This window comes from Tasmannia lanceolata, unplaced genomic scaffold, assembly GCF_043159265.1.
Source record: "Tasmannia lanceolata isolate RefF3 unplaced genomic scaffold, GAP_Taslan_0.1 ptg000015l, whole genome shotgun sequence".
In the NCBI taxonomy this organism is placed as follows: Eukaryota; Viridiplantae; Streptophyta; class Magnoliopsida; order Canellales; family Winteraceae; genus Tasmannia; species Tasmannia lanceolata.
Genome location: NW_027518692.1, coordinates 49237332 through 49262486, shown reverse-complemented (window position 1 = coordinate 49262486; position 25155 = coordinate 49237332). Strand labels below are relative to the sequence as shown.

The 25155-nt window shown below is 38.7% G+C and overlaps 2 protein-coding genes across 3 annotated transcripts in view; both read left to right on the top strand.

Moving 5' to 3' along the window:
* LOC143892169 (3-isopropylmalate dehydratase large subunit, chloroplastic-like) overlaps window positions 1-19496 on the top strand; it is an 81209-nt gene extending 61713 nt beyond the window's left edge. The window contains exons 13-15 of one of the 2 annotated variants that reach the window (XM_077396616.1): window positions 18298-18345; window positions 18440-18598; window positions 19069-19496. In XM_077396616.1, the coding sequence (XP_077252731.1) occupies window positions 18298-18345; window positions 18440-18598; window positions 19069-19209 (348 nt within the window). In that variant the 3' untranslated portion in view covers window positions 19210-19496. Of the gene's footprint in view, window positions 1-18294; window positions 18346-18439; window positions 18599-19068 lie in introns of both variants that reach the window. The other variant, XM_077396615.1, reaches the window with a different exon arrangement.
* A 1055-nt stretch (window positions 19497-20551) lies between these two features.
* LOC143892170 (dihydroxy-acid dehydratase, chloroplastic-like) lies at window positions 20552-24711 on the top strand. Its single transcript, XM_077396617.1, has 12 exons — window positions 20552-20701; window positions 21913-21984; window positions 22518-22565; window positions 22691-22845; window positions 22971-23165; window positions 23253-23364; window positions 23487-23556; window positions 23651-23709; window positions 23799-23922; window positions 24037-24107; window positions 24495-24596; window positions 24691-24711. The coding sequence occupies exons 1-12, from the start codon at window positions 20579-20581 to the stop codon at window positions 24694-24696; spliced, it is 1137 nt and encodes a 378-aa protein (XP_077252732.1). The 5' UTR covers window positions 20552-20578; the 3' UTR covers window positions 24697-24711.
* The last annotated feature ends 444 nt before the right edge of the window (window positions 24712-25155 follow it).

Genomic DNA, 25155 nt, shown 5'->3' with positions numbered 1-25155 from the left:
GCTAAAGTAGAACTGTAGAAGCAATTTTTCACATATAGAGAGTTTACAAATTCTAAATGCCAAATCAGATATCCGTAAAGAGCCGTTCAGGCATTCCAGGTCCACCCGTCAGGTCTGTCAAACCGCCCTCTTATTTCAAAGCCGTTCCAGAGCATCCCCATTCTCACAGAAAGTGAGAATGGTTTCTGTGAGAACCATCCACAGAAACCGTAAAGAGAGAGAGAGAGGGGATTAATTATTTCTATTTCTTTCTTTCTTTTAAAAAAAATGAAAAAATAAAATAAAATACCCGAGTTCCTCTTGTTCTTGTTCTTGTTCTTCTTCTTCTGTCGGACGGTCGTCGGAGTCGGACGGCGAGGGTTTGAGAGAAGGGTTCTTTGACTTCTTCTCTCTCTTCTTCTTTCTTCTTCTTCTTCTTCTTCTTCTTCTTCCGTCGGACGGTCGTCGGAGTCCGACGGCGAGATGGTTGAGAGAAGGGGTTTGAGAGAGCGGCGGTGGAAGAGGAGAAGAAAAAAGAGATAATGGTTTTTTTTAGGGTTTCATCCAAAACCCTCTTTTTATACGAAATTTAGGTTTTTATGGGAAATTACAAGAAAGTCCCCACTCAAAAGTAACCCATACCCTTTGATAGCTGGGTTAAAAAAGTAATTTCACGTCGAAATATGGGAATCGCGATTCACATCACTTAAAGGAACGGATTTTACGTAATAAGAATCGCGGTTTTATATATTGTGATTCCCGAATCTTAATTATGTAAAATCGCGAGTTTGTTATAAATAAAACGCGTTTTTATAAATTACGAATCGCGATTCCGGTGGAATCAAACTCGCGAATCCCCAATGTGGATTCGCGTTTCCGATTCAATCGATTCGGGATTCCTATATTTGGGGAATCGAATCGAACTACGATTCCGATTCGCGAATCCCCAACCCCAGGAACGAATCCTGCTACTCTGTGTTTACTTACTAAAGTTTTTAGAGTAGTTCTCCTATCTCGTTCGAATTCTCGGTTAACCTTAAAGGTGTGACATATCATATGTCACCTATTACCTATCTAACCCAAATTAACGACTCAACCCACAAGCACCAGGTTATCCATAAACCCGGGCTCTGATACCACAGCTGTAACGACCCGATTTCCATGACCGGATCGCTACAAGCAAACACCTGCCATAATACCCATATTTTTTTTTTCTTAAACCATATATGAAAATTAAATAGCCATCGCTTTTATTCCATTTCCAAAATGTCTCCTTACAATAACTTTAACTTAAAACCAATTTACTCAATTAAGTAAAGTCTCGAACTAGCCAATTTAAAATAAATTCTAAGGTTTGACGAAGGGTATCGTCTTCCTTAATTATTTGCTCCCATCATCCTACGCTCCTAGACATCCTCGTGCGTAAACGCACCGTCATTAGAATTCTCTAATCCTGGGGAGAAAAATAGGGTCAGGATGATGATAGAAACTGAACCAGTATAAGAATTCAATTTAAAACAGCATATCAAGATCCATATATTATAGATAAGACAATTGTAATTTTCCAAAATAATAGTTTACCAAAATCTTCTGCAACTGAATAGAAAAATCATTTAGAGTGAACAAATGTAATAATAACTGAAAGAGAATAGTTCAATAACATTAGGAACAATTATAAATCTACCACATTCTTATCATAATAATTTCATTTAAAACCAGGGCACTCCAGCTCCCACTAGCTTGTTGCCCTTGCAGACATGGTCGACTCCGCGTGGACTTATTACGGTAGATCATACCGCCTAGGGACTCTTGGTCTGCGTAGGATTCCGACATCAACTAGGAGGTGCGCGTTTCCCTTGTTTACGGGGATAACTCAATGGTTTCCCATCACCCTTTCCCATTTCCTCTTTGTATATTTCTTATGTTTCCATACGACTTCCAAGTTATTTCATGCGATATAAACAATTAAACTGAGAATTCCTTATTAGAAATCAGATTCATTTCCAACATGTAATACAAGAGACAAAATTTCATTCCTCATAGAATAGTTTAGAAAACATAAAGATTTAGATACTTCACCATTCTTGTTGCATAATTGAAAGTCATACGAGCAAAGTTTAGCTATGAACTGCCTTATCGAAAATGTTTTATTGAACCTGTGAGGTGGATCTGTGAAAATGAAACCCCCTTTCTGTGAAAAGGGTTTGGTACATGGTTTCTTTAAAAATGAAACCCCCCTGTTATGGTTTCTGTGAAAATGAAACCCCCTTTCTGTGAAAAGGGTTTGGTATGGTTTCTGTGAAAATGAAACCCCCCTGTTAAATGGTTTCTTTGCTAACATCGTGTGCAATTATCAAAACTGATGGTAGTGCAATTATCAAAATTCAAATGTGAAAACATGTTAGCGCAGTAGCACTACAATGTCAGCAACTTAGCACTTAGCACAACTGACCTTGTCTTTTTCTCATTTAATTCTTTTCTAATTTCGCTAAATAATAAAAGAGAAGAGTTAGGGCAATTAAGAGTGTAAAACCCCACCTAAAGTTAGGATCTCTGTTTCATTTCATGCATTAATGAGAACAAATTGGCCCTTGGGTAATATAGAGATTTTCTGTGTTTGAATCTCCATTTGATATTATTAGCTCATTTTTTTTCAATGGTTTGTTTTTTTTGCAATAAAACTCATTTGGGGTTTGGTATTTAAAACATGGTAGTGCTTATGAGAACTTCAGTAGCTTTTTGGCTTTTGAGAATTATTTAATTTTCTTGAATTTTTATATCAAGTCCAACATTTTCCAAAAGTACAGTGGAGCCCCTCTTCATAGTAGCCCAACAAATGAATGGTTTGGAATCTTGGATGATCCTAAGAAGTTTGCCCCACTGTCCTTTTTGAAAAAAACTATTTTTGACAGTTGAGTAGTTGACACTTGACTTGACACACACTACTTGAGATGTGAATTTTCAATTTTGATTCCAAAAGTGTTTACTGTTTACTGATTTAAAATTGCATTTAGGCCCAATTAATTTTAGAATTTGAGAATTGAGTTTGAGTTCAAAATTGAATATTAGTTTAGATTGAATGACCTGATTGTATGATTGAATATTTTTATCAAATATTGTTTATGATTGAATGTGCTGAATTGCTGATTTTTTGTCTCTGACTCAAATTGAATGTAGTTGTACAAACTCAAGTAGTATCTATCTCTGTACAGCCATTCATTTGGCAGTGATTTTAGCCCAGTCATTTCCCTAGATATGTAATGCCTCCTGCGATGAACGCTAGCAAATTCCATAGAACATGTATCACTTTGTCATTAGGAATGTAAACCAACTAACACTGTAGGCGTGTACCTAAGTCTAGAAATGAAACTTTGCTTAAGCAAAGATGCTTTCATCTTTAATATAATCAGCTCCCTTACTTGCAAAGCAAAGATATAGTAAGAAATTCTCAGAAAATCCAAAATAAAGAATGGTAGATACCACGCCCGGTCCCGCCTCACAATTTAGTATTCTGCCCATTCCCCCAAAATCTATAAAAAATAGAAATCAAGATCTCTCCCTTTAAAGCCATTGACGGCTAATTTTCCGGCTTGAGATCATCTGAGAAAATGGGGTCAAGTTATAACGATAGTTCTTGGGATGATGATAGCAGCACCCAACAGCTGCAAATTCTCCAGTCTCTCGTTCCGAACATTACAAATGTGGTAAGTTTGAGCACTCTAACATCATGGATTTCAGAATTTTCTTTTAGTTTTGAGACCAAATTCAGTCATTCATCATTAGATATGATACTGCCTCATTTTCGGCAATGTTGAATTACAGTCTTTTCTAGTTTTAAAATATTCCGAAAAGGGTGATGATTTTTTCACCCCCAGGTAGGATAATGCACCCCCCTTTTAACGTGATTTGCTGTAAAAAAGCGTTAAAGTCTGCCAAGAATTCACGTTAAAAGGGGGGCGCATTATAATCCCGCGGGGGATGGGGGGTTGGGGGGGGGGGGGGGGGATTCATCTCCCTTGGTATGTTTTGCAGTCCCTTTTGAATACCTCTAAAACTAATCTTGGCAGCAAATGATTTTGAATTGAAATATTGATCATTTGAAAGGGAAATGATAAATTCGCCCCTTTTCTGTACATGGGACATCCAACTCCAATGTACGTGGCAATCAGGCCCGTTGAGTGCTTCCCAAGTGAAGTAAATCAGCCCCTCTGCATCCATAGATACACCAGAGGTGGCTGTCCCAGGTAAAAAAAAAGGGGCCGATATATCACTTCCCTATCTGTAATTAATGTTATAATAATTTTAGAAGTGGTATAGTTAATGACTTCCAAAGAGATCTTGATTTTCGGTTTGCAGGCGATTAGACTAAAATAATCATATTCGTAAATAAGGACTGAGTTTGGTGGCATCTAAAGAAGACCTAAGTTGGTGGTCTAAGAATTAGAAACCTGGTATGGGGAACCCTGGACCAGCTGGGATTGGGGGTGTTTTAAGAGATAGTAACGGTGTAGTCCTCCAGGCTTTTTCGGGGCCCATCGGTAGGGCTGATTCGAACGAGGCAGAGGTCAGGGCAGTGCATCAAGGCTTTTTAAGTTTGTTAAAGGGGCGCTCATTTAGATGTGTGGTGGAGGGGGACTCGTTGAATGTTATAAGATGGCTCAGAGGCTCGCGGGATCCCCCTTGGCGTTTTCTTCAATATTTTGATGAGATAAAAGACCTCGTCCAAGATATGTCGGTATCTTTTCAGCAGGTGAGAAGATCGGCTAATGAGGTGGCTGATAAGTTAGCAAAAGATGGAGTGTCAAATCAAGTTCTCACTCTTTATGATTTTCTCCCTCCTTAATTTTATCTCTCAGCAGTTGTTGTATTTTGTTTTTGTTTCTCTTCTAGTTCTGTAAGGGGGACTCCCTCAGTCTTCTTTATTATATCATACTACCATTCAAAAAAAAAAAAAAGAATTAGAAACCTGGTTGGAAAAAGTTTTATTTGACAATGGTGTGGGAGCCAATCAAGAAGTATATAGAATGTGATTGCATTAGTCAATATCTCTATACACAAAGAAACAAAAGAATGCTATAGATAGGTACACAATCAAAGGAAGAAACTCTATCTTCTTAGATGTAGATTTGGTGGTAGATATGTCCTATCCTCAATTTGCCCCCCCTAAACGAAAACCGTACATCACGGATTCTGAGCTTGTCACAAAATATTGAGATAGATGATAGTTTGGATTTTTTTTCTTGACCATGGTAATTGACAACTCGGAAACATACAGAAAAGGCGAAGATCACAATCTTTAATGCATTGGACATGAACATCGTCTCCTTTTATAAAACCCTTGAATCCACAAGGAAAAAAAAGCAAACTAATATAAGTTTTTTTTTTGTGAGTAAGCTGGGGATAGGCAGACCCCTACCAGATACACTAGAAATAGAAGAGAATTACAGGACAAGACGGACTACAACGGCCAACAAGCTCTAGGAGCAAAGAAATACAACAATCAGAACATCAAAACAACAACATAATAGAACCAAACATCACTTAAGAAGTCATTGTCGAATCAGCCAAAACAATGTCGAGAAGAACGGGGGGCAAGGGCTCTGGATGGTAAGCAACACCTTTGAAGGGACAACTTGATTTGGAAAGGAAGTCAGCTGCAGTATTACCATCTCTTAAAATGTGAGTGATCCTCCATGAGGAAAATCTGGTTAGGCATTTCCTTATATTGTTGAGAGTGGACCAAGAACACCTGGGGCTTTTATATGTACCATTTATCACTTCCACAACTATTTTGGAGTCAGATTCAATCCAAAGATTTCCTGAAGTGAAGTTTGTTGCAATAGATATTCCTCTGCAAATCGCTTGCATTTCTAGAACATTTATGGAGTCTTGCTTCAGATCAGTGGAGAATATGGCTAGTTATTGCTATTCCAATCATGAATGAGACTTCCAATAGCAGCCACTGAACTGGTAAGGGAGGCATTTCTGTTAAGCTTTAGTTCATTGTGACCAGGGGGACCACTTACAGGTTTTTGCTGGTTTGCTGACTTGGCGAATTGAGAGATTGAGGTGCTTTGCAATTGATAAAGCTCTGGGGTTGGGAGAGTCTGGGAGGTTTAGATGAATCAACTTATCTCTGATGATGGAGAGGATAGAGTGCACAATAGTTTGCTTATGAGATGGAGCCTCACCATGGATTCTTCTGTTTCTTTCCTGCCAGAGGTGGTATATAGTGGCACAGAAAGCAATTCTTACAGCAATAGATGTTTGGGTTGTCCCATTGAATTGCTCTCTGATCCAAAGTTCTTCGAGGAGCAAAGATTTTTTTGGTTTTCTGCGGCATTCAAACCTCCAAAGAATTGAGCGCCATACCCAGGCAGAGTAGGTGCAAGAAAAGAATAAGTAATTTGTATCCTCTGTTCCATGTACACAGAGAGCACAATCAGTTTGTCTCTGGTACTAAGTTTCTTTTGTAAAGCCTGCCAGGTCGTGAAGCTATGGCGAGGGGTGTGACCCAAGTGCCACACTAAGGAAAACCAATCTGCTTTATGGTCTTTTGATCTAATTTGGTTCCAAGCACTTTTAATGGAGAACTCTCCATTAGTACAAGGTTTCCAGATAGGCAAGTTTTCAGGAGCTTGGTTTAGAATGGCTTCAGATAAAATTGGTTGAAGTTTAGCGAATTGGGGTGATTAAAACAATGGATCCCATTGACCATTACAAAGCAAGGAGCTCAGGGTGGCATTGGTCTTGCAGTCGGTGCATCCTATAGAGGCGGTCATAACCGCCTCTGTTTGGTTTAAGTTATAGAGGCGGTCATAACTGCCTCTGTAGTTAGAAATCCAGTGGCGGAATCCAGAACTTTTAGAGGCGGTCCAGACCGCCGCTATATATGTACAGATTATAGAGGCGGTCAAGACCGCCGTTGTATATGAGTTTTTTGGGGAGAACTGCTGATTTCTGAAAAACCCAAAAATGAGGTACACATTCACCTGTAACCTGTTTAATCCGATATAGTACACAAATACACAATCTGCTGCATCATTCTACACAAAAAAAATTGCATACATTCATGAAATTAAGATCCACTACACCATTTTTTCATTTCCATAACCACATTCAAAACCACTTTTGTATTACAATAAACTATTCAAAATCCATCTAAAACCTAGATACGAAGTCCTTTCACTACTAGAAAATGAAATTGAAATTGAAAATGCTTCGTGGTGTCTTCATTCTCCATCGGTTCCAACTACATCTATTATCATCATTCTTCTCTAGAGTCGGATGAGTATCACAAACCGTCCAACTGTATGGAAGAGAAAGAAAAGTTAAAAAGAATTAAATAAAGTGAGGCCATGCATTTGAAGAATAGAACACATGTAAGCAAAAAAACATACGATGCATTTGAAGAGTACAATACATGCAATTTTTTTTACAGCAAGTAAACTTCTTTTTCCATGCTCTCAAATAATATTAGTCATTTTAAACTTCTCTCCCGGATCCCCTTTTATTTTTGTAATTTTGCAGTAGATCTTGATGCAATATCTTTAGCACCAATCAAATATGCAATTATCTCATTTACTTACCATAAGAAAGTAGAGAAGAGAGCGGCTCAAGTGCTGTGAACAAGTTTAACCTGGAGACGAAAACAAGAATCAAATTAGGAGAATGCCATGCGCTGCTTGCATGTACACAAGTCATTAATTTTTATTTATTTATGAAAATGCATGTACATAAGTCATTAACTTACTAAGCAGGAAGGCCATACGACAGATGATCCAATGGCATCCATGATAGTCATGGCTTGTCCGTATGGCCTCATCAAAGGATGATCCTCCACCAGCAGAACATGGACTATGACTTCGGATACTCGTTCTCTCAATCGTTTCCCACCAACTACTTTCATTGGATCCTGGGACAGAAGAATGCCCCGTGCCACTTCAACATCAGAGTTTTTAAAGCTCATCAGGACAACCTTACGTACATAGATTCTTAATTAACACTGTGAAATATAAAGTCAAATGGTGGTATTATTTAGACGCAAAAGTAAATAATGGTTTTACCTCAAGGAAGGACGGAACAGCATGACTCGCAAGGGAGGGGGGTTGAGGCTGTGATTGAGGCGCGCCGCCTTGAGCCTAATAGGTAGTAACATTTGTATATTATGCAATTCATGTAATTTCAAAATCATAAATTAATGAAATTGTGCGTAGTTAAGTTATTACCTGCTGGTTGGCTCTGTAATCAGAGATGAAGTCATTGACCTGTTGACGAAGATCAATCACTTAGTCTCTTCCATGGCGTGCCTTCGGCATCCATTGCGGTTGAATGATGAGCCTCAAACCTCAGACGGGATCGATCCTAACCCATGCATACGCACACGCCCATGCCTCTCTTTGCCAAAAACCTGAGCAAAGGTGTCATTTCTAGCACCCGTGTTCATGGAACACTCGGGATGTTGAGTCTGATGCTCCACAAGTTGATCCTGAAAAGAAAATGGAAATTTTTTTTTAAAAAAAACTCGTGTAAGGCAAGTCCAATTACAGAGAAAAACATATAAAATTTAATTGGAAAAAAACTAAGACTTACAGTAAGAGCCCCTACGGCATCATTTACGGGCGTCCCTTGTTTATTGTATGGGTAATCTTGAACATTTCGGTGCGACTGAGCTCGCTCCCCTCATTTTCAACTTTCTATACCAACAATATCAAGCAAATTAGCATATGAACTTTGTGAATGAAAACCAAATGTCATGAAAGTGCATTTTCCCTTTTTAAACTAGCGAAACTCTTCGTCCCAGCCGTGTGCACGATACCTTGCATTGAACGATTGGTCTTATTTGTCTGACTTCGTGCTTGGAATTTGCAATCAATATAGCGACAATAAGAGGTTTGTGTTCAAAATAAAATATAAAAAAATATATTTAATGTTTATCTTACCTTTTGCTTCTGGTGAGTCCCAAAAGACACATAGGTTCTTATACTGTGACTCCATCGTCCTAGAGTCAGTGCATGGGAGTTGATTGTTGTAAAATTCCCACTTCAAAGAACTTTTCCAATCTCTCCATTTTTTTTATCAAGGGACATAAACACTTAGAACTTACCAGCTTCAGGAATATCATATCTTTCCTGCATTACATATTAAAAAGAAAGACATTAACATGAGCAAAATAATAAAGATTTCCAACAAGTAACAATGTATACAAATTGTGCACTTATACCGTCACTATGGACCACACATCTTCTTTATAAGAGTCGTCCATCTGCCTCCAATCTGTAATGTCTAATGGCAATTTTTCTCCTTTTCTTGCAAGTGTGCCAAGGAATCTCGAAAGTTCTTTGGCAATTTCATTATCAGGCTGCCCTAATTCGTTACACTCAACCTTCTTCCGTTTTCCCTCCCAGTTAGCCCAAACCTCTTTCATGTAAGTTGCGCCTCTAGTTCTCTTCATTGAGGATGGCCCACTCTGGTCCTGGTGGTGGGCCTCATGAGATTGAGCCTGACCCTGTGAATCAATGGGATGTGTCTGGAACTGGCTAGACTAGGTCAGGGTCTGTGAATCAACTGGCAGTGTCTGGAGATGGCTGGATTGGGGCTGATGTGAGTGGGGTGGGGGGACTTTAGCCTTTCTCGCCATAATTTTTTACTTAATTTGAAGTTAACCTGAAAATAATCAACAATTGAGACCATCAGTTTAATCCAATAGGCATGCATCGATAAACAGTAAAGAAGTATGAGATTTATCCGTAGTATTGAAAATGACATATATCAAAAGTAAAGAACATGACATTTATCGGTAGTAATGAACATGACATTTAATATTGGAGGAATACAGCCAATAAACCATTAGGAATGCATAAATAACAAACACTTTTAAACTTAAATTGAACTTACAGCATATTCTATTCACATTTATAATTAATCGGTATCGTCTCTATCAACATCAACTAAGTCATTGTCATTTTCATCCTCGTCGTCTGACTCTGTATCACATTCTTGGTTTTCCAGGATTTTTCGGGTCAACGTTTCTAAGGGTTCATCAATTTCTGTCCCATCGATATCCGTCCGTTCCCAGCTCTGAATATCTTCCAAATTTTGAGCCTTACCCGTGGCCTCAATCTGTACATATTCTTCGTCATTGTTCCCACGGATGTTAAACAAGTCCCTAGGTGTCATCTTAACAACAACGTGCTACTCTTTGTTGCTAGGGCATTCTTGCACGTAAAATACCTGCTCAGCTTGATATGCAAAGACGAAAGGCTCATCTTTATAAATATGGCGTGACATATTTACAACCGTAAAACCGAACTCATCTATTTTTATTCCCCTATTCTTGGTTAGAACATCAAACCAATCACATTTGAAGAGCAATGCTTTCAGGCGTCCGTAATAATCAAGTTCAATGATATCTGTAAGAACACGGTAATAATTAACATCTCCTGCTATTGGATTCGTATCCCTAGCACTTGAGAAGCTTCTTGTAGTTGCAGTGACAACAACTCTACTATTTTTAGTTTTCCTTTCCTGTTCGTGCTTCTTTGTGTGAAAGCGACAACCTTTAAGAAGATAGCTTTTGTATCTCGTGACGATGGTCGATGGCCCTCCGCCTAGCCATCTAAGTTTCTCTGACAGCTGCTCACTTCTAGACCGATGCAACTTGTGAATCTATTCAAAATTATAAGACCGATTATCAAAGAGCATTGTATCTATTAAAGAAACTTAAATAGTTGCTTAAGGTTCATATCACAGTTACATGCGTCCTAAACCAAGTTGAAACAAATTTGGTGTGAGTCTGTTCTATATCCATTGGTCTAACATGAGGACGTGACCGCTGAATATCATTAATGTGTTCTCTGCGTATGAGTTAATGTGAGTAAGAGAAAACAACTAAAGAAAATTGACTAAATTAAGACAATTTTAATAAAATTACTCATGAAATGGGGTGACTGCGTGACAGTTGAAGAGAACATATCGATGTGCCTATTCAAGTGTGGTTTCATGTAGGGGTACATCCTCAACCTTGCCTATATGGCATCCTATTGATGAGAACATAGAGAATCCTTCTTCTATTTCACACTGTACATCTTCGTCATTCCGTAAGGGTCGATTCAACACCTTCAAGATATCTTGAGCAAAATGTCAAACATTCTTCTGCCAGGTAACCCTATGCAATAGATCCCTCCACATGATTTCTATTGCGTACATATGACTTCAACGTGAAAAGGTACCTACACATACATTACATGTGTTACTTTTGAAAACATGAATCTGTAAACAACCTAGCAAGTGCATTAAATTTTGAGTAGATTCGCATACCTCTCGACGGGGTGCATCGATCGGTACTGTACAGGTCCAGCTATCCTTGCCTCATCAGCTAAGTGAATAGGTCAATGCAACATTATATCAAAAAATGCTGGTGGGAAGATCTTTTCCATATGGCAAAGTGTTAGTGCGATTCTATCTTTCAAGTTCCAGAGGTCGTTCGGTTTGATGACTTTTGAACATAACTCCCTAAAGAAATTACAAAATTCAATCAATACAGAGATGGCGTTCTTAGGCAATGATGGGCATATAGCTATGGGAAGTAGTTGTTGCATCAGAACATGACAATCATGGCTCTTCAATCCTGAAATCTTTCGCTCCTTAACATGAACATGAAGTGAAATATTAGATGAGTAGCCATCTGGAACTTTAACTTCCTTCAAGATGTTGCAAAAAACTTCTTTTTCCTTTGAAGACATGGTGAAGCATGCTGGGGGCAAGAATGTTTTGTTCCTTTTATTAATCATTGGGTGAAGTGATCTCCTTATACCCATTTTTTGTAAATCTAGTCGTGCTTTTAAACCGTCATTTGTTTTTCCTTCAATATTAAGTAGCGTCCCAATAACTGAGTCGCATACGTTCTTCTCAATGTGCATCACATCTAGATTGTGGCGGAGTAGGAGTGATTCCCAGTACGACAGATTGACGAAAATACTTTTTTTCTTCCAATTATGTTCCTTACGAGGTTTCTTTTCGGTAGTAGAAGCCGTACTGCCCAGGGGATTCTCCTCACAGTCCTCGCACTACAACAAAGTTGGTTTATAGAGGCGGACATACAGAGGTAGTCATTAAAATCACCTCTTTAAGGGTGGATTTAGAGGCCGTCTACGATGGGAGGAAATATACAACTTGAGATCCTAGAATCTCTCTCGTAAATGTTGATCCCGCCAGAAATTTTAGTAAGCGCTCTTTAGAAAACTCCTTTAAGTCTATAGGGGCTGTCAAGACCGCCTCAGTAGAAGAGAATTTAACCGAGTGAAGCCCTATCTTTTCTCTTTCGTGCGGAAACGGTTTCCTTGCTTATCAAGACCTTCGATTACACATCAAACTCTTAGATTTCATATCAAACCCTCGGATTTCTCCAGAAAATTTCATCCGTTTGGTTTCGTTCGGCCATCTCTGAATCAGGTTTGGGTTTTTCTATGGTTCTCGTATCTTTTTTATCGTTCTTTCTCTTTCGTTATATTTTTCTTATTTTTTTCTTCATTTGATAGTTGTTTGGGTATTTTATTTTAACCCATTTATCTAAATCAGGTTAGGGTTTTTTATTTGATAGTTAGGAATTTTGTTTCTGTAGCAAAATCAGGTTAGGGTTTTTTATTTTAAGAAGAAGAAGAAGGTTAGGGGTTTTCTGTTTCTATATCAAAATTAGGTTAGGGTTTTTTTATTTATATGTGTAAATACCCAAAATACCCCCCATTAAAATTTCATTTCCCCTTATAAAGGGGGGCATTTTTGTCCGTTTATGTTTGATTCAGATTAGGGCTTCCTAAGAAAGCCTATAAATATATCGATTTGGGGCTAAAACAAACCCTAAACGTGTTGTTCAGCCCTTGAGAAAGAAATCAGAGAAAGAGAAGTACAAGAGCAAGGAGATCGCGATTTCAGAGTCGAAGCCGCGAATCTAGGTAAGATCTATGAACTACGAAAGATATGGATATTTAAAAACCCTAAACAAGGGTTTGAATAAGTAAAAGAAAGGTATTTGTATTTGATATGGGTTAGAAATTAGAATCTCTGGGTTGATCTTGAGTTTCTTGGATCTGATATTGTGTTATGACCCCAACGAACTCAAAATCAATCGTTAAGAAATCTGAATTCGGAAATAAGAGACTCTGACTTAGATTTTTATTATTATTTTATCGGTTATTAACTGTGTGAAATTAAAAGGTGAAATCGGGTTTGGCGGATTCCTCTCGTCGATATGAATCCATCGGATCCGACCTCGCATAATTTGGAGTCCGATCGAATCAGATATGAAGTTTTGAAGTTTTAAGAAAATCAGAATAAATCTGGAATTTTCGTAAGAAAAACCCAGCCCGCACTTCAGACGCCCACCATAGGGTGTTCGGGCACCCGAAGGGGCCATTCGGGCGTCCAATCCGGAAGTCCGAATGTGAAGAAAATTGAAACCCGAGAGTTAGATTTTTGGAAAAGTCTCAGAGACGCTCGAAGGGGGCGTCTGAAAGGGGGTGTCTGGGCATCCGAAGATTTTGGTCGGGCGTCCGAACCTGCCTGAAATTGAAAATTTATTTTGAACTTTGGGACTTCGATCTTTTGGCTTATGGGTTACCTTTTTAGGACCCTTATTTGTTACTTATGTTCTGTTCAGATCAGGATATTGAAACCTAAGTGGATTTAAGGAAGGAAACAAACATCTTTGAGGTACGTAATAACGTACTATTTTGAGTATTTGTAGACCTTTTTCGCTCTGAATCACTGTTGACTTTGGAAACCAGTATTGATACCTTTGACCTTCTGAATTAGCCTTGATCTAGCATGCCTATTTCTGTTTGGCCTATCAAGTGTTTTACCACTACTATTCTAAACCTTAGAAATAACTGTTATGAATATCTGTTCTGAACTCCGAACCATTGAAACTATCAGTTTGAATTTTGAATACTTAGAACTATTTGAATATGAACCTTGGACACCTTCTGAACACTTCTATGGAGGCTTGATTATTTCTGGACCCTGGCATATGGGGATAAAACAATTGGCAACTTTGGACCCACCGTGGGGGTAGTACACTGGAACTTCTGGCCCGTCAGTGGGATAAAACGCTGGAACTTCTGGCCCGTCAGTGCTGGAACTTCTGGCCCGTCAGTGGGATAAAACGCTGGCTCTGTCGACTTGTATCTGAACTTTGAGGAACTAGTTCCAACACCGTGGACTGTCGGTGTGTAAGCAGTAACATGTCTTCTGAACCATGCCTATGACTCTGAAGTGTATTTTGAATTCTGAAAACCTTTGACTTTAATCAGAACTTAGACATTGAATTGCTTTATTGCACTTTAAATTCAGAAACCATATTTGACATGCACTTATATCTACTTTGTGCCTATTAATTCAGTTGGGACTTAAGCATTCAGTTCTGATTCCGTTTATCTGACCCCTTTTGAGCCTTTGCATGCTTAGACTGTACTTAGAGTAGTGCTTTATTATGTACTGAGCTTTTCAGCTGACTATGGTTATATAACATTTTCAGGTCTTGACCCTTGTGAAGGAAATGGGGAACATGACACTTAGCTTGGGATTGGACTTTGACTCAGAGAACTAGTTTAGATGTTTCCAGTTCATTAGGAAGTGAGTGCTTTGAATAAAATGTAAAGACCATATTATTTATTTTGCTTTGACTCTTGAGAGGGATGAGATTTGATTTGACGCTGATGGGTCCGCATTAATTGAACTTTGATATTTAGTTATGAAGCGCCAGGTTATTTCTGTTATTGCTATGTAGCCTTGTATATTTGTGGGATTCGTCTTGCAGGTGTATGACGTTGTCATGTCCTACGCCCAGGGTGGGGGTTTAGGGCGTGATAGAAAAGTGGTATCAAAGCTTAGGCTTTAGGTCCTAGGTAGAATCATTGAAACAAAGGACTTTGATTGTAAGATCTGGGGATTTAGATAGGGAGCACTTATGAAGCGTTTGATGGGTTTGTGTGTTTTGGGGACGCCTAATAACACATAAATCAGTCGCGCGATCAGGGCCCAATTATAAATTCAAATGCACCTAGGGACGCTTGGGAAGCATGCAAGTTTGTGATTGGGTAAGAATCATGAGAAATATATGATGGATAGATATTGGCTCCAAATGGGAATGTTTTATGTTACTATATAATATATGTATGTAACTATGTTATAGACAGTATTCTGATTTAGTGTTTTATTGGATTTAGGAATATGTTGACTCGAGGAGGATGTAGTGGTCGTGGAACCTGAGTCAATCGTACTAGAGCCCTCAATGACATTATTGGAGGAGATCAAAATGTAGCTCAAGAGGTGCCAGAGATTCAGGAAAATCTGAACCAAGGGGTTCAGGAAGAGCAAGTAGCTCAGGAGCCTCCAATTCAGGGGGATCAAGTACAGAATGAGAATCTTGATGTACCTCCGCTGCAAGATAATATCGAACAAGAAATGACTGAGATGAGGAATTTTATGAGAGCCATGATTGGATTTGCAAATCAACAACGTCAGCAACCTCCACAACCGCAACATCAGGTTCAAGGACCACCAGTGGCAGGACAGCCACATCAAGTGTATGGGATTTCAGAATTGATGAGGCTTGCACCAAAAGCCTTTAAGGAATCGACTACGGCAGATGATGCCGAGTCTTGGTTGGAGAATGCTGAAAAGGCCTTTGAGGCAATGAACTGTGTTGGAAATTATTAAAGGGAAATGATTTTAGCCCAGCCATAATTTGATATTCAATGCAGCTTACGGTGGCCTATCTTATTAGCTTATCTTTTGAGCTAATAAGATATTATCATTTTGTCATTCGATAAAAGTACGAGAGTACATACGAGCCTACGTGGGGCCTTTACGAGTGATTCCGAGCGGAATGGCTGAAGTCTCCAACAATGGTCTATTGGCATGGATCAATGGGTTGCATCAAGTGGAAGGAGTTAATCTTGGCACGGTGGGCCTATGCAGCTTACGCAATATTGCCACTGTCTGTGTTGATTGGGGTTTGCTTCGTGCCGCAATTAGTTGTTGGGATCCAGATTTGCATGTGTTTCATTTTGGAATGCAAGAGCTTTGTCCGACTCATGAAGATATTTGCATGATGCTCCGCATTTCTCCTGATGGTCCCATGTTCAAGCCTTCCTTAAAGGAAGGCTATGATAAGGCATTGAGCCGTCTGATTGGTGTGCCACAGAAGTCCCTACTTCACTACCGTCAGGCAAGTAGTATCTTCGTGCATAAGCTAGTACAAGTCTTTTCACCAAGTAGAGAACTGGATATGGAGTATCGTCGTTGCCGTGAAAATGCATTAGCATTATGTGCTTATCCAATGTTTCTCTTTCCGGGCCGATCAGAGTCATCAGACTTGATTCCATTATATTTTGTAGACTTGGTTGATCAAGTTCGCCAAGGTGCAAATCTAGCTCCTACTGTCTTAGCGGAACTTTTTGATAGCCTAGATAGTGCTCGCCGATCTACTGGATCCGACTTCTTGGGAAGTTCCGTCATTCTTTATGTAAGTATTGGATGGTTTATTAAAAATGCTTGAATGATGTACTTGGTTATGGATAATTATTGTTTCTAACTTTTTTATTATTTAGGTTTGGCTAGTGGAGAGATTACGAATTTTGGCTCCACCACCTTTGCCAAGACGAGCCTGGACGAGGAGTTTTAATACTCGAGAGGTGTTGGTTTCATTCGATGATCACGACAGTTGGGCTATATGGCTTAAGGGTCGCGAAAGTAAGGACATTGAGTGGACTCTCCCATGGGCTCCCATTTCCTCTGCAGTCCTCGAGACTTCTGGCCAGAAGTGCGTTCGGATAATGGGTTTCCAGAACACTTCATTTTACTTGCCTCTTCGGATCCTCCGACAGTACTTTGGAGCCCAACATGACATAGCGATGATGGATGTTTCGGTACCGGACTCCATTCGCCCTGAATCCTTGAAGAAGAGGACAGTGAATGCGATTGATAGAGACTGGAATCGGCGAACCATCGTTGTCGTTCAGAACAACCCCATCCCTGGAGAGGTGAACCATTTTTTTTGGGAATGGTATGGGACTGGTGAGGCACAGTCAAGTGCTGCTTCTATGACTGGTGAGGCAAGGGGGTGATTTATTTGTATTTTGATGATGTATTTTGCTGAACGGGTATCAGATATTCAGATCTATGTAATAGTTAATTAGTTGATTACTATTTTGTATTCTCAAATAGGGCTTATGTAATGGTAGTTGGATATAAATCCAATAGATTCGACACTGCGCCACGGGAAACCCAACCCTCACCCTACCCCTGCAAAATAGTGAATACCCTCGGGAATTCCCACGTAAGACGGTCTGTTGGATATAAATCCAATAGATTCGACACTGCGCCACGGGAAACCCAACCCTCACCCTACCCCTGCAAAATAGTGAATACCCTCGGGAATTCCCACGTAAGACGGTCTGTTGGATATAAATCCAATAGATTCGACACTGCGCCACGGGAAACCCAACCCTCACCCTACCCCAGCAAAATAGTGATTATCCTCGGGAATTCCCACGTAAGACAGTCTGTTGGATATAAATCCAATAGATTCGACACTGCGCCACGGGAAACCCAACCCTCACCTTACCCCTGCAAAATAGTGAATACCCTCGGGAATTCCCACGTAAGACGGTCTGTTGGATATAAATCCAATAGATTCGACACTGCGCCACGGGAAACGAGGAAGGTTACTGAGATGACAGCAGCCACCTCGGGAGTAAAAAGAGGAAGGTTATCCAATTTTGGGTTAGCTAAGGTTTGTAAGTAAAAAGAGGAAGGTTACTGAGATGACAGCAGCCACCTCGTGAGTGAAGACAAATCTGCTGAAAAGTGAGCCTGTGTGGCCGCTGTCAGATGCAACAGACCATCCGCGAAATGCCTTTTGCGATGGATGCTAGCAAATCCGATATATATTATTCTCAAGGGACAATCTTTGTATTCATACCTCTATTTTTAATAAACTGTTAGATTGTTAATTTGCTGTGTTTGTATTTTTTTTAAAATGGTTAATTTACTGTATGTGTTTCAGTGCCGATTCCTATGTAGGTCGTTATAGTTGCATATTCTTGTTTTTTTCTCATCAACAGAATGGATTTCATTTCATTTAGATGAAGATAATTCTCTTAATAAAGCTTCATTTTATGTATTCTGCACTGCACTTGGCCTATAGTCATAAGATTCTGTGGCATACTGTCCTGGTCAACTCTTCTGAACTGAGATGCATCATAGTTCTGCTATCATTGATTCTTTAGGTTTAAGGCTGCTTTGTTTTTTTAGCAGGGCAAAAAGGTCAAAGTGCCAACTTTTCTTGTCCCTGCTACCCAAAAGGTTAGTAAGTTCTCTTTTCTACTATTCACTTTATTATTAGAGTAACAGTTTAGATTTTGGATGACAATTTAATAGCAGTCATTCTTATCCACAGGTTTGGATGGACTTATATGCCCTTCCAGTTCCAGGTTCTGGTGGTAAGACTTGCTCTCAGATATTCGAAGAAGCCGGCTGTGATGTTCCAACAAGCCCTAGTTGTGGAGCCTGTTTAGGTGGGCCGCGAGACACCTATGCACGTATGAATGAACCACAGGCAAGTCATTCTACTCAAATGCACATACTTCTTTCTCATCTTTTAATCTGTTTACGTGACAATTTCAGTCTTTGCCCATCTTGAAAACCCTTTTAGAATCCCATGTTTCAGACTGATGCAGTCTATGCAAAGATTGATTGGCCGAAAGATAATTTAAATATCGAATTGGCCTTACTCTATCAACTCCATTAACCCGCCTAAATTATCGCTATTTATTGCTGCATTTTCAGATATTGTTTCCACTTGAAGTAATTTACCACTCCGTTTGTTCGATTTAAGCCTCTTAACAACTGTACTGTGTAGATGTGTGTGTCTACAGCAAACCGAAACTTCCCTGGTCGAATGGGGAACAAAGAAGGACAAATTTATCTACAGCTATTTATTGCTGCATTTTCAGATATTGTTTCCACTTGAAGTAATTTACCACTCCGTTTGTTCGATTTAAGCCTCTTAACAACTGTACTGTGTAGGTGTGTGTGTCTACAACAAACCGAAACTTCCCTGGCCGAATGGGGAACAAAGAAGGACAAATTTATCTAGCTTCCCCCTACACTGCGGCAGCGTCGGCCTTGACTGGTTTTGTCACTGACCCAAGAGATTTCTTGCTGTAACCACCCAAACCTCAGCAATCTAAAGCTTGAATAGATAGGTCAGAACAATAATGTGGTATTGCAGATTTTGTCTTTCACTTATTTATGAGCAAGATTTTGTAACTTCATATTTCTTGTTGTCAAAAAATCTCAACTATATATTTCGTGTTTTTATGTATTGATATGGTCATGGTGGACTAGATAGGCTTAACAGAAACCATGTAGATAATAAAGGAATGCTCTCAAAATGGCTACTTTATTAAAGAATATCCACTTTATTAATTTAAAATAAAGTGCTTTATTAGTTATTTGTTGTTATTTAATTAAATCCATTGTAAGAGTGCTGTATTCTTCCTTTTGCTGTAATGCTTATGTATAAAATATTTTGGACCAAGCACCCACCCTTCCAGATTAGTTTGGATGGTCATGTCCAAGCCAGGTGGGAGATGATCAGTTCAGTTGGTTCAGAGCCACCTGTCCCATCATGTATATTACATGGATATTATTATTTCATGTATGTTATTTTTCATTATTAAGGCTCCAGTAAGTCACTAACATGTATGTTTCAAACTAGGAGGAATGGAGTAGTGGGTAATTTCATTAATAAGGCCCCAGTCACATGTATGTTTCAAACTAGGAGGAATGGATTAGTGGGTAATTTCATTAACCGGGGGCCAAAAAAAAAAACCCATAATCCTATGGTTTTGAAATTTGCAATAAAATCATGATAAAATATGGAGGGAGTAGGGTTTCGGTAGGGTTGGGTTAGCGTTGAGATCTTATACGGTGTAAGCCTATATAGTCCAGCTTTTTTCGAAAAACTACTATACGCCTTACACCGTAGATGATCCAAACTGATTTTTGGGGCATAGTGTATTTTTGACGCGGCACATCAAATGGACGGCTTGGATCATCTTACAGAAAAATACTCGACTGTACAACTGTTTTTATCATTTCTCAAATAAGTGAGTGAATACTAGTATTTTCTAATGATGTTTTGGGGAGTAAAATGTTTTGGCAATGATAAATTCGCACCCACTGTAGGATGATTCACACCCTGGTAATGTGAATTGAGGCTGACTTTTATGATTTTTAACGTCAATTCACGGTAACAGCTGCGAATAATCCTATAGTGGTGCGAATATATCAGAAATTGACCTCAAGACCTTTTGTCACCTGTCTCAAGCTACTGGTTTTGCGAATAAGGCGAAGTCGAAGACTCTTTATTTTTGTGTATAAAAAACCGCAGCAGGGCTTAGCTTCTGTTAGCAAAACCCTAAACAAGCCCAACTCCACTTCAACCTGATATTCGATCAGTTAAGATCCTCTTAAAATCCGTTAGAGGAAATCCAACGGATTTAATACTATTGGAGTTAGTGACGTGATTTCTATGGGGACTAGAGGAATGTGCTACAGCTTACAGTCTAGGGATTTGATTGCTGATAGTATTGAAACTGTTATGGGTGGACAGTGGTATGATGCCAATATCTCCATTCCTGGCTGCGACAAAAATGTAACATCTTTTCTTTCCTAAACCCTAAATCCTAATCTTTTTTCTTGTTCTTTGTTTGTTTGTTTGTTGGGTTTTGGTTTTATCCCTCTTTGATGTTTTGTTTTTGCTCTTGGGTGTTGTGCTTTCTTTTTCATCTTTTTTTTTGGTTCCGATTGTTAACTATTTAGTGTACCCTATTTCACAATTTTCCTTTTTAAACAAGAAGGAAGCATGTATTAAAAAAAAATCAAAGGAGGTTACAACATAGGCAGAGATTGACCATATCTGACTATGTACATCCTCTTTAGCTAGGAGGGGTCATACTTCAAATTTAGTCTGCCACGAATTGATGCTTATTCAATTTGGTTTGCTTGACATTCAAGTAGTTCTTTCTGCAATTTTGTGGCACTTGATTCACTGCAAGTTTTTTATGTGAACTGACTGTTCTTCTCTTTATAAAAGAACACTGGTATTTTGGGCTGAAGAAAATTTTCTAGGTCACTATTTTGGTGATATATGAATTGGTTTTTATTATTGCTTATTCCTTTTCTTTTAGAAATAGTGGAAACATTTATTGAAAAGAAGACAATGAGAACAAATAAGGGTGAGGTTGTCCCCAGCACTACCCAAGAGGGAGAACACTCCAATGCATAAGATCTCCATGCCATTCCCTCCTTTTTCTAATCTGCCATCCCATTAGTTCTATGAGGGATGTGAACATACTTGGGAGAGAATTGTCTATTCAGGTCTCAAATATCTAAAGTTAAACACGCTAACCTCTAAGGACTTACTTTTGGTTTCAAATTTTTTAATGTCCAAATATGATTCATCTTTTCTGTTGGCCACATTTCCCTTTTTCTACTTGATCGCAAGTTATATTTCTGTAGTCATTGCACTTGAATTCTTGCTGCAATTGTGGTTCTTTTGTTCAAGTGTTTACACGTACCTGTGTAACATTACTTGCCTAGCATGTGAACTCAATGCGTTAATCCTTTTGACATCTGATTCTGCCAGTAATAATACTCTCTAAATCAGTAACCATAATTTGGATTGCCATCGTGTTTTGAGGTTGGCTTGACAAAGCATGCTTTCTTTCCCATTTCAATAATATCTTGATGAGTGATGAAAACTATCTTGTTTGTATCTTTTTTCTTTAACTAAATTCTGCCCCTGTGGTGCAGTTTGTGTTAAATTGACGTGTACATTTTGAATCTGATTTTACTTCTCTACAGATGCCAGGTACAATTATGGCAATGGGCCGGATAAATCGTCCTAGTATCATGGTCTATGGTGGAACTATTAAGGTTAGTGTTTAGGTTATTATATACATATGACTTGCGTTCTACCTTCATTATCGGGACTTTTGAAATTTAGGTTTATGACCTTTTAATTTTTCTAAATTCTCCACGATTTTGGTTCCTTAGCAAGGAATCTTTATCGCTGGAAACTAGCCTTACAAAAGAGGGGAAAGAGTACTACGTTATGTAAATTTTGAAAGTAATACTTTCCATTTTGCCAGTCTGGATAATTTTGCTTGAGATGGAAGTAGTTTATATGTGTGCATTATTAGAAGTCACATCAGTGGAATTCAAATCTTTTCCGATGAGCGAATACTTCTTTCAAGCTTCTACATTTGACCCAGTTCACCTTTTTTATTCCTTATGTTGTAATTTCCTTTTTTTAATTATCTTATGTTGTAATTCAGTTAGTGCTCATTTTTATCCTAAGGTGTAATATTTATCGGGTTAGGTGTTTTCTCTCTTCTCATAAGTTATAACTAATTGGTTTGAACTGCTGGTGGTCAAAGTTATATACATTGTATCTAAATTTTATGCAGCCTGGTCACTTTCAAGGCAATTCTGTTGATATAATTTCTGCTTTCCAGGTACGCACATTCATTTGCCATTTTGTAAATTTGATCTGAATGGCTGAATTGCTTGTTACTTTTCCAACCATTCATTTTTCCAAGCCTTGCAACTTATTCCTTGGGGTCGTTGGTACACTTTGTAGGTCTATGGAGAATACGTTAGTGGGAAAATCAGTGATGATCAGAGAATGAATATTATTCGGAATTCCTGCCCTGGAGCAGGGGCTTGTGGTGGCATGTATACAGCCAATACAATGGCTTCTGCAATTGAGGCGATGGGCATGTCACTTCCTTACAGGTAGAAATTATGTCCAAGCAGGGTTTTATCATGGACATTAAGATTTAACATTTCTTTGTCCCTTTTGAAACTCTATCTTTGAATTCAAACTGTGTATTAATCCTTTGTTTTCATATCTTGAAAAGCTCTTCAACACCGGCAGAAGACCCGTTAAAGTTGGTTGAGTGCCGCTTAGCTGGAAAATATCTTTTGGAAATGATAGAATTAGATTTGAAACCGCGAGACATTATCACTCAAAAATCATTGCGCAACGCAATGGTTGTTGTTATGGCCCTTGGTGGATCTACCAATGCCGTGCTCCATTTGATTGCTGTTGCTAAGTGAGGATTCGCTGTGTTTTTTCCATATACAGGGAGACCTGTGGCTTATACAGTTGAAGTAATTGATAATGCTTGTGCCTTTTGCAGGTCCGTGGGTCTGGAATTGACCCTTGATGATTTTCAGAAGGTTAGTGATGAGGTTCCTTTTCTTGCGGATCTAAAGCCTAGTGGAAAATATGTCATGGAGGATGTACACAAGGTCTGTAGAATATGAATGGTCAAGGAATTTTATTTTTATCATTTTGTACACTTTTCTAGTGTTTTCTTACATTACATGGCTTGTGGAGTCTCATGATTGGCTGGTAAACTTTTATGTTATATATTGGTGGAACACCTGCAATCATTCGCTATCTTTTGGAGCAAGGGCTTTTCGATGGGGATTGCATAACTGGTATGCAGAGTAAATTTAGTGGATAATTTACTCTTTGATATTATTTTTATCCACTCCTTGATCTTATTGCTAACTTTAAATAATTTAATTACAGTTACGGGGAAGACAATAGCAGAAAATGCAAAGCTTTGCCCTGCTTTGGCTGAAAATCAGGTAAGATAGTAAATTTGTAACACTTTAGGTTCTTAGATATGACTCCTGCACAATTTGAATATGAAGATTGCTATTTTGTTATTTTCGAGAAAGTAATAAGACCAATAGAAAACCCCATCAAGTCAACAGCCCACATCCAGATATTATATGGCAATATAGCACCAGAGGGCTCCGTGGCAAAAATTACTGGGAAAGAAGGCTTATATTTCTCTGGTGTTGTATTCTATAACATTTCCACCACCTTGCTATCTCTTGATCTCTGAGATTATTATGTATCATTTTAGCAACAACTGGATAGAATGGATAATGACGGCATATGCTTGGCAGGTCCTGCTCTTGTTTTTGAAGGCGAGGTGTCTATGTTAGCAGCTATATCAGAAAATCCTATGAGCTTTAAGGTACGGATATCTGATTTGGCATTTAGAATTTGTAAACTCTCTATATGTGAAAAATTGCTTCTACAGTTCTACTTTAGCAACTTTTTAGAGCATGCTCATGTTTGATAAATTAATTAGCAGTAGGCTCTGCACTAGTCAAACTGATATTATGTTAGCTAAAGTTTTCTTAGTTGATCTCTTTAGAGTTTCTAAGGGTAATGCTAATTCAAAGAATGGGACAAGTTCACATTTGGCTTGGCGGATGTAAAATCATTTTATACGAGAAAAATACAGAAAATAATGCATGTCCTACATTTACAAATGCCTTAACATGGAAAAGTTGTTATCAAAGGAGAGGGAACTTTTATGACTGACAATTCAAATTCTTACCTTATCTGTATGTTCCAGGGCAAAGTTGTTGTTATTAGAGGAGAGGGACTGAAGGGTGGACCTGGAATGCCTGAAATGCTAACACCAACAAGTGCTATAATGGGGGCTGGTCTTGGGAAGGTATCCTCATTCAACCCATAGCATGCAATTTTTTTTGTTTGTGATTAGTGATTACTAGTTTAGCCCAGTGTTTAAAAACTGGTACTTGGACAAGAAATAGGCCAAGGTAAAGCTAAGTTGACTATGGTGAAGACGCAATCAGTTTTTCACTAACCCAGACGAGCGAAAAGAGTTTTAGGGCCAAAATCAAATCTACTTGGGTGAGTCTATCCGTGATGCGGATGAGTTTTTAAACATTGGTTTGGCCCTTGTTACAAGTGGGTATTGATTATTCTTCCTGTGATCTACGAAACCGAGTACTTGCAATGTTTGACTTTTAGCATGACCTCTTGGTATTGAATGACATATTTTCTTGGTAACATGAAAGATATACTGACACCTTTGTATTGAACAATAATTAATATGAAAATTTTGAATTACTCTGTAACCGTCACAAACACTAGTTGGTCATGAGCATATAGGAGTTTCAAATGCATGTTTGGTTGCTTGTTTTGGAGGGGGATTGTAGGAGTTTCAAATGCATGAGATCTCCCAGAGATCTCCCCAAAGCATGTTTGGT

Coding starts and splice junctions, on each gene's coding strand:
- LOC143892170 (XM_077396617.1), top strand. CDS start 20,579: ATGGGGACTAGAGGAATGTGCTACAGCTTACAGTCTAGGGATTTGATT. Junction 23,710..23,798: donor CTGCTTTGGCTGAAAATCAG/GTAAGATAGTAA, acceptor GTTATTTTCGAG/AAAGTAATAAGACCAATAGA. Junction 23,923..24,036: donor AGAAGGCTTATATTTCTCTG/GTGTTGTATTCT, acceptor TATGCTTGGCAG/GTCCTGCTCTTGTTTTTGAA.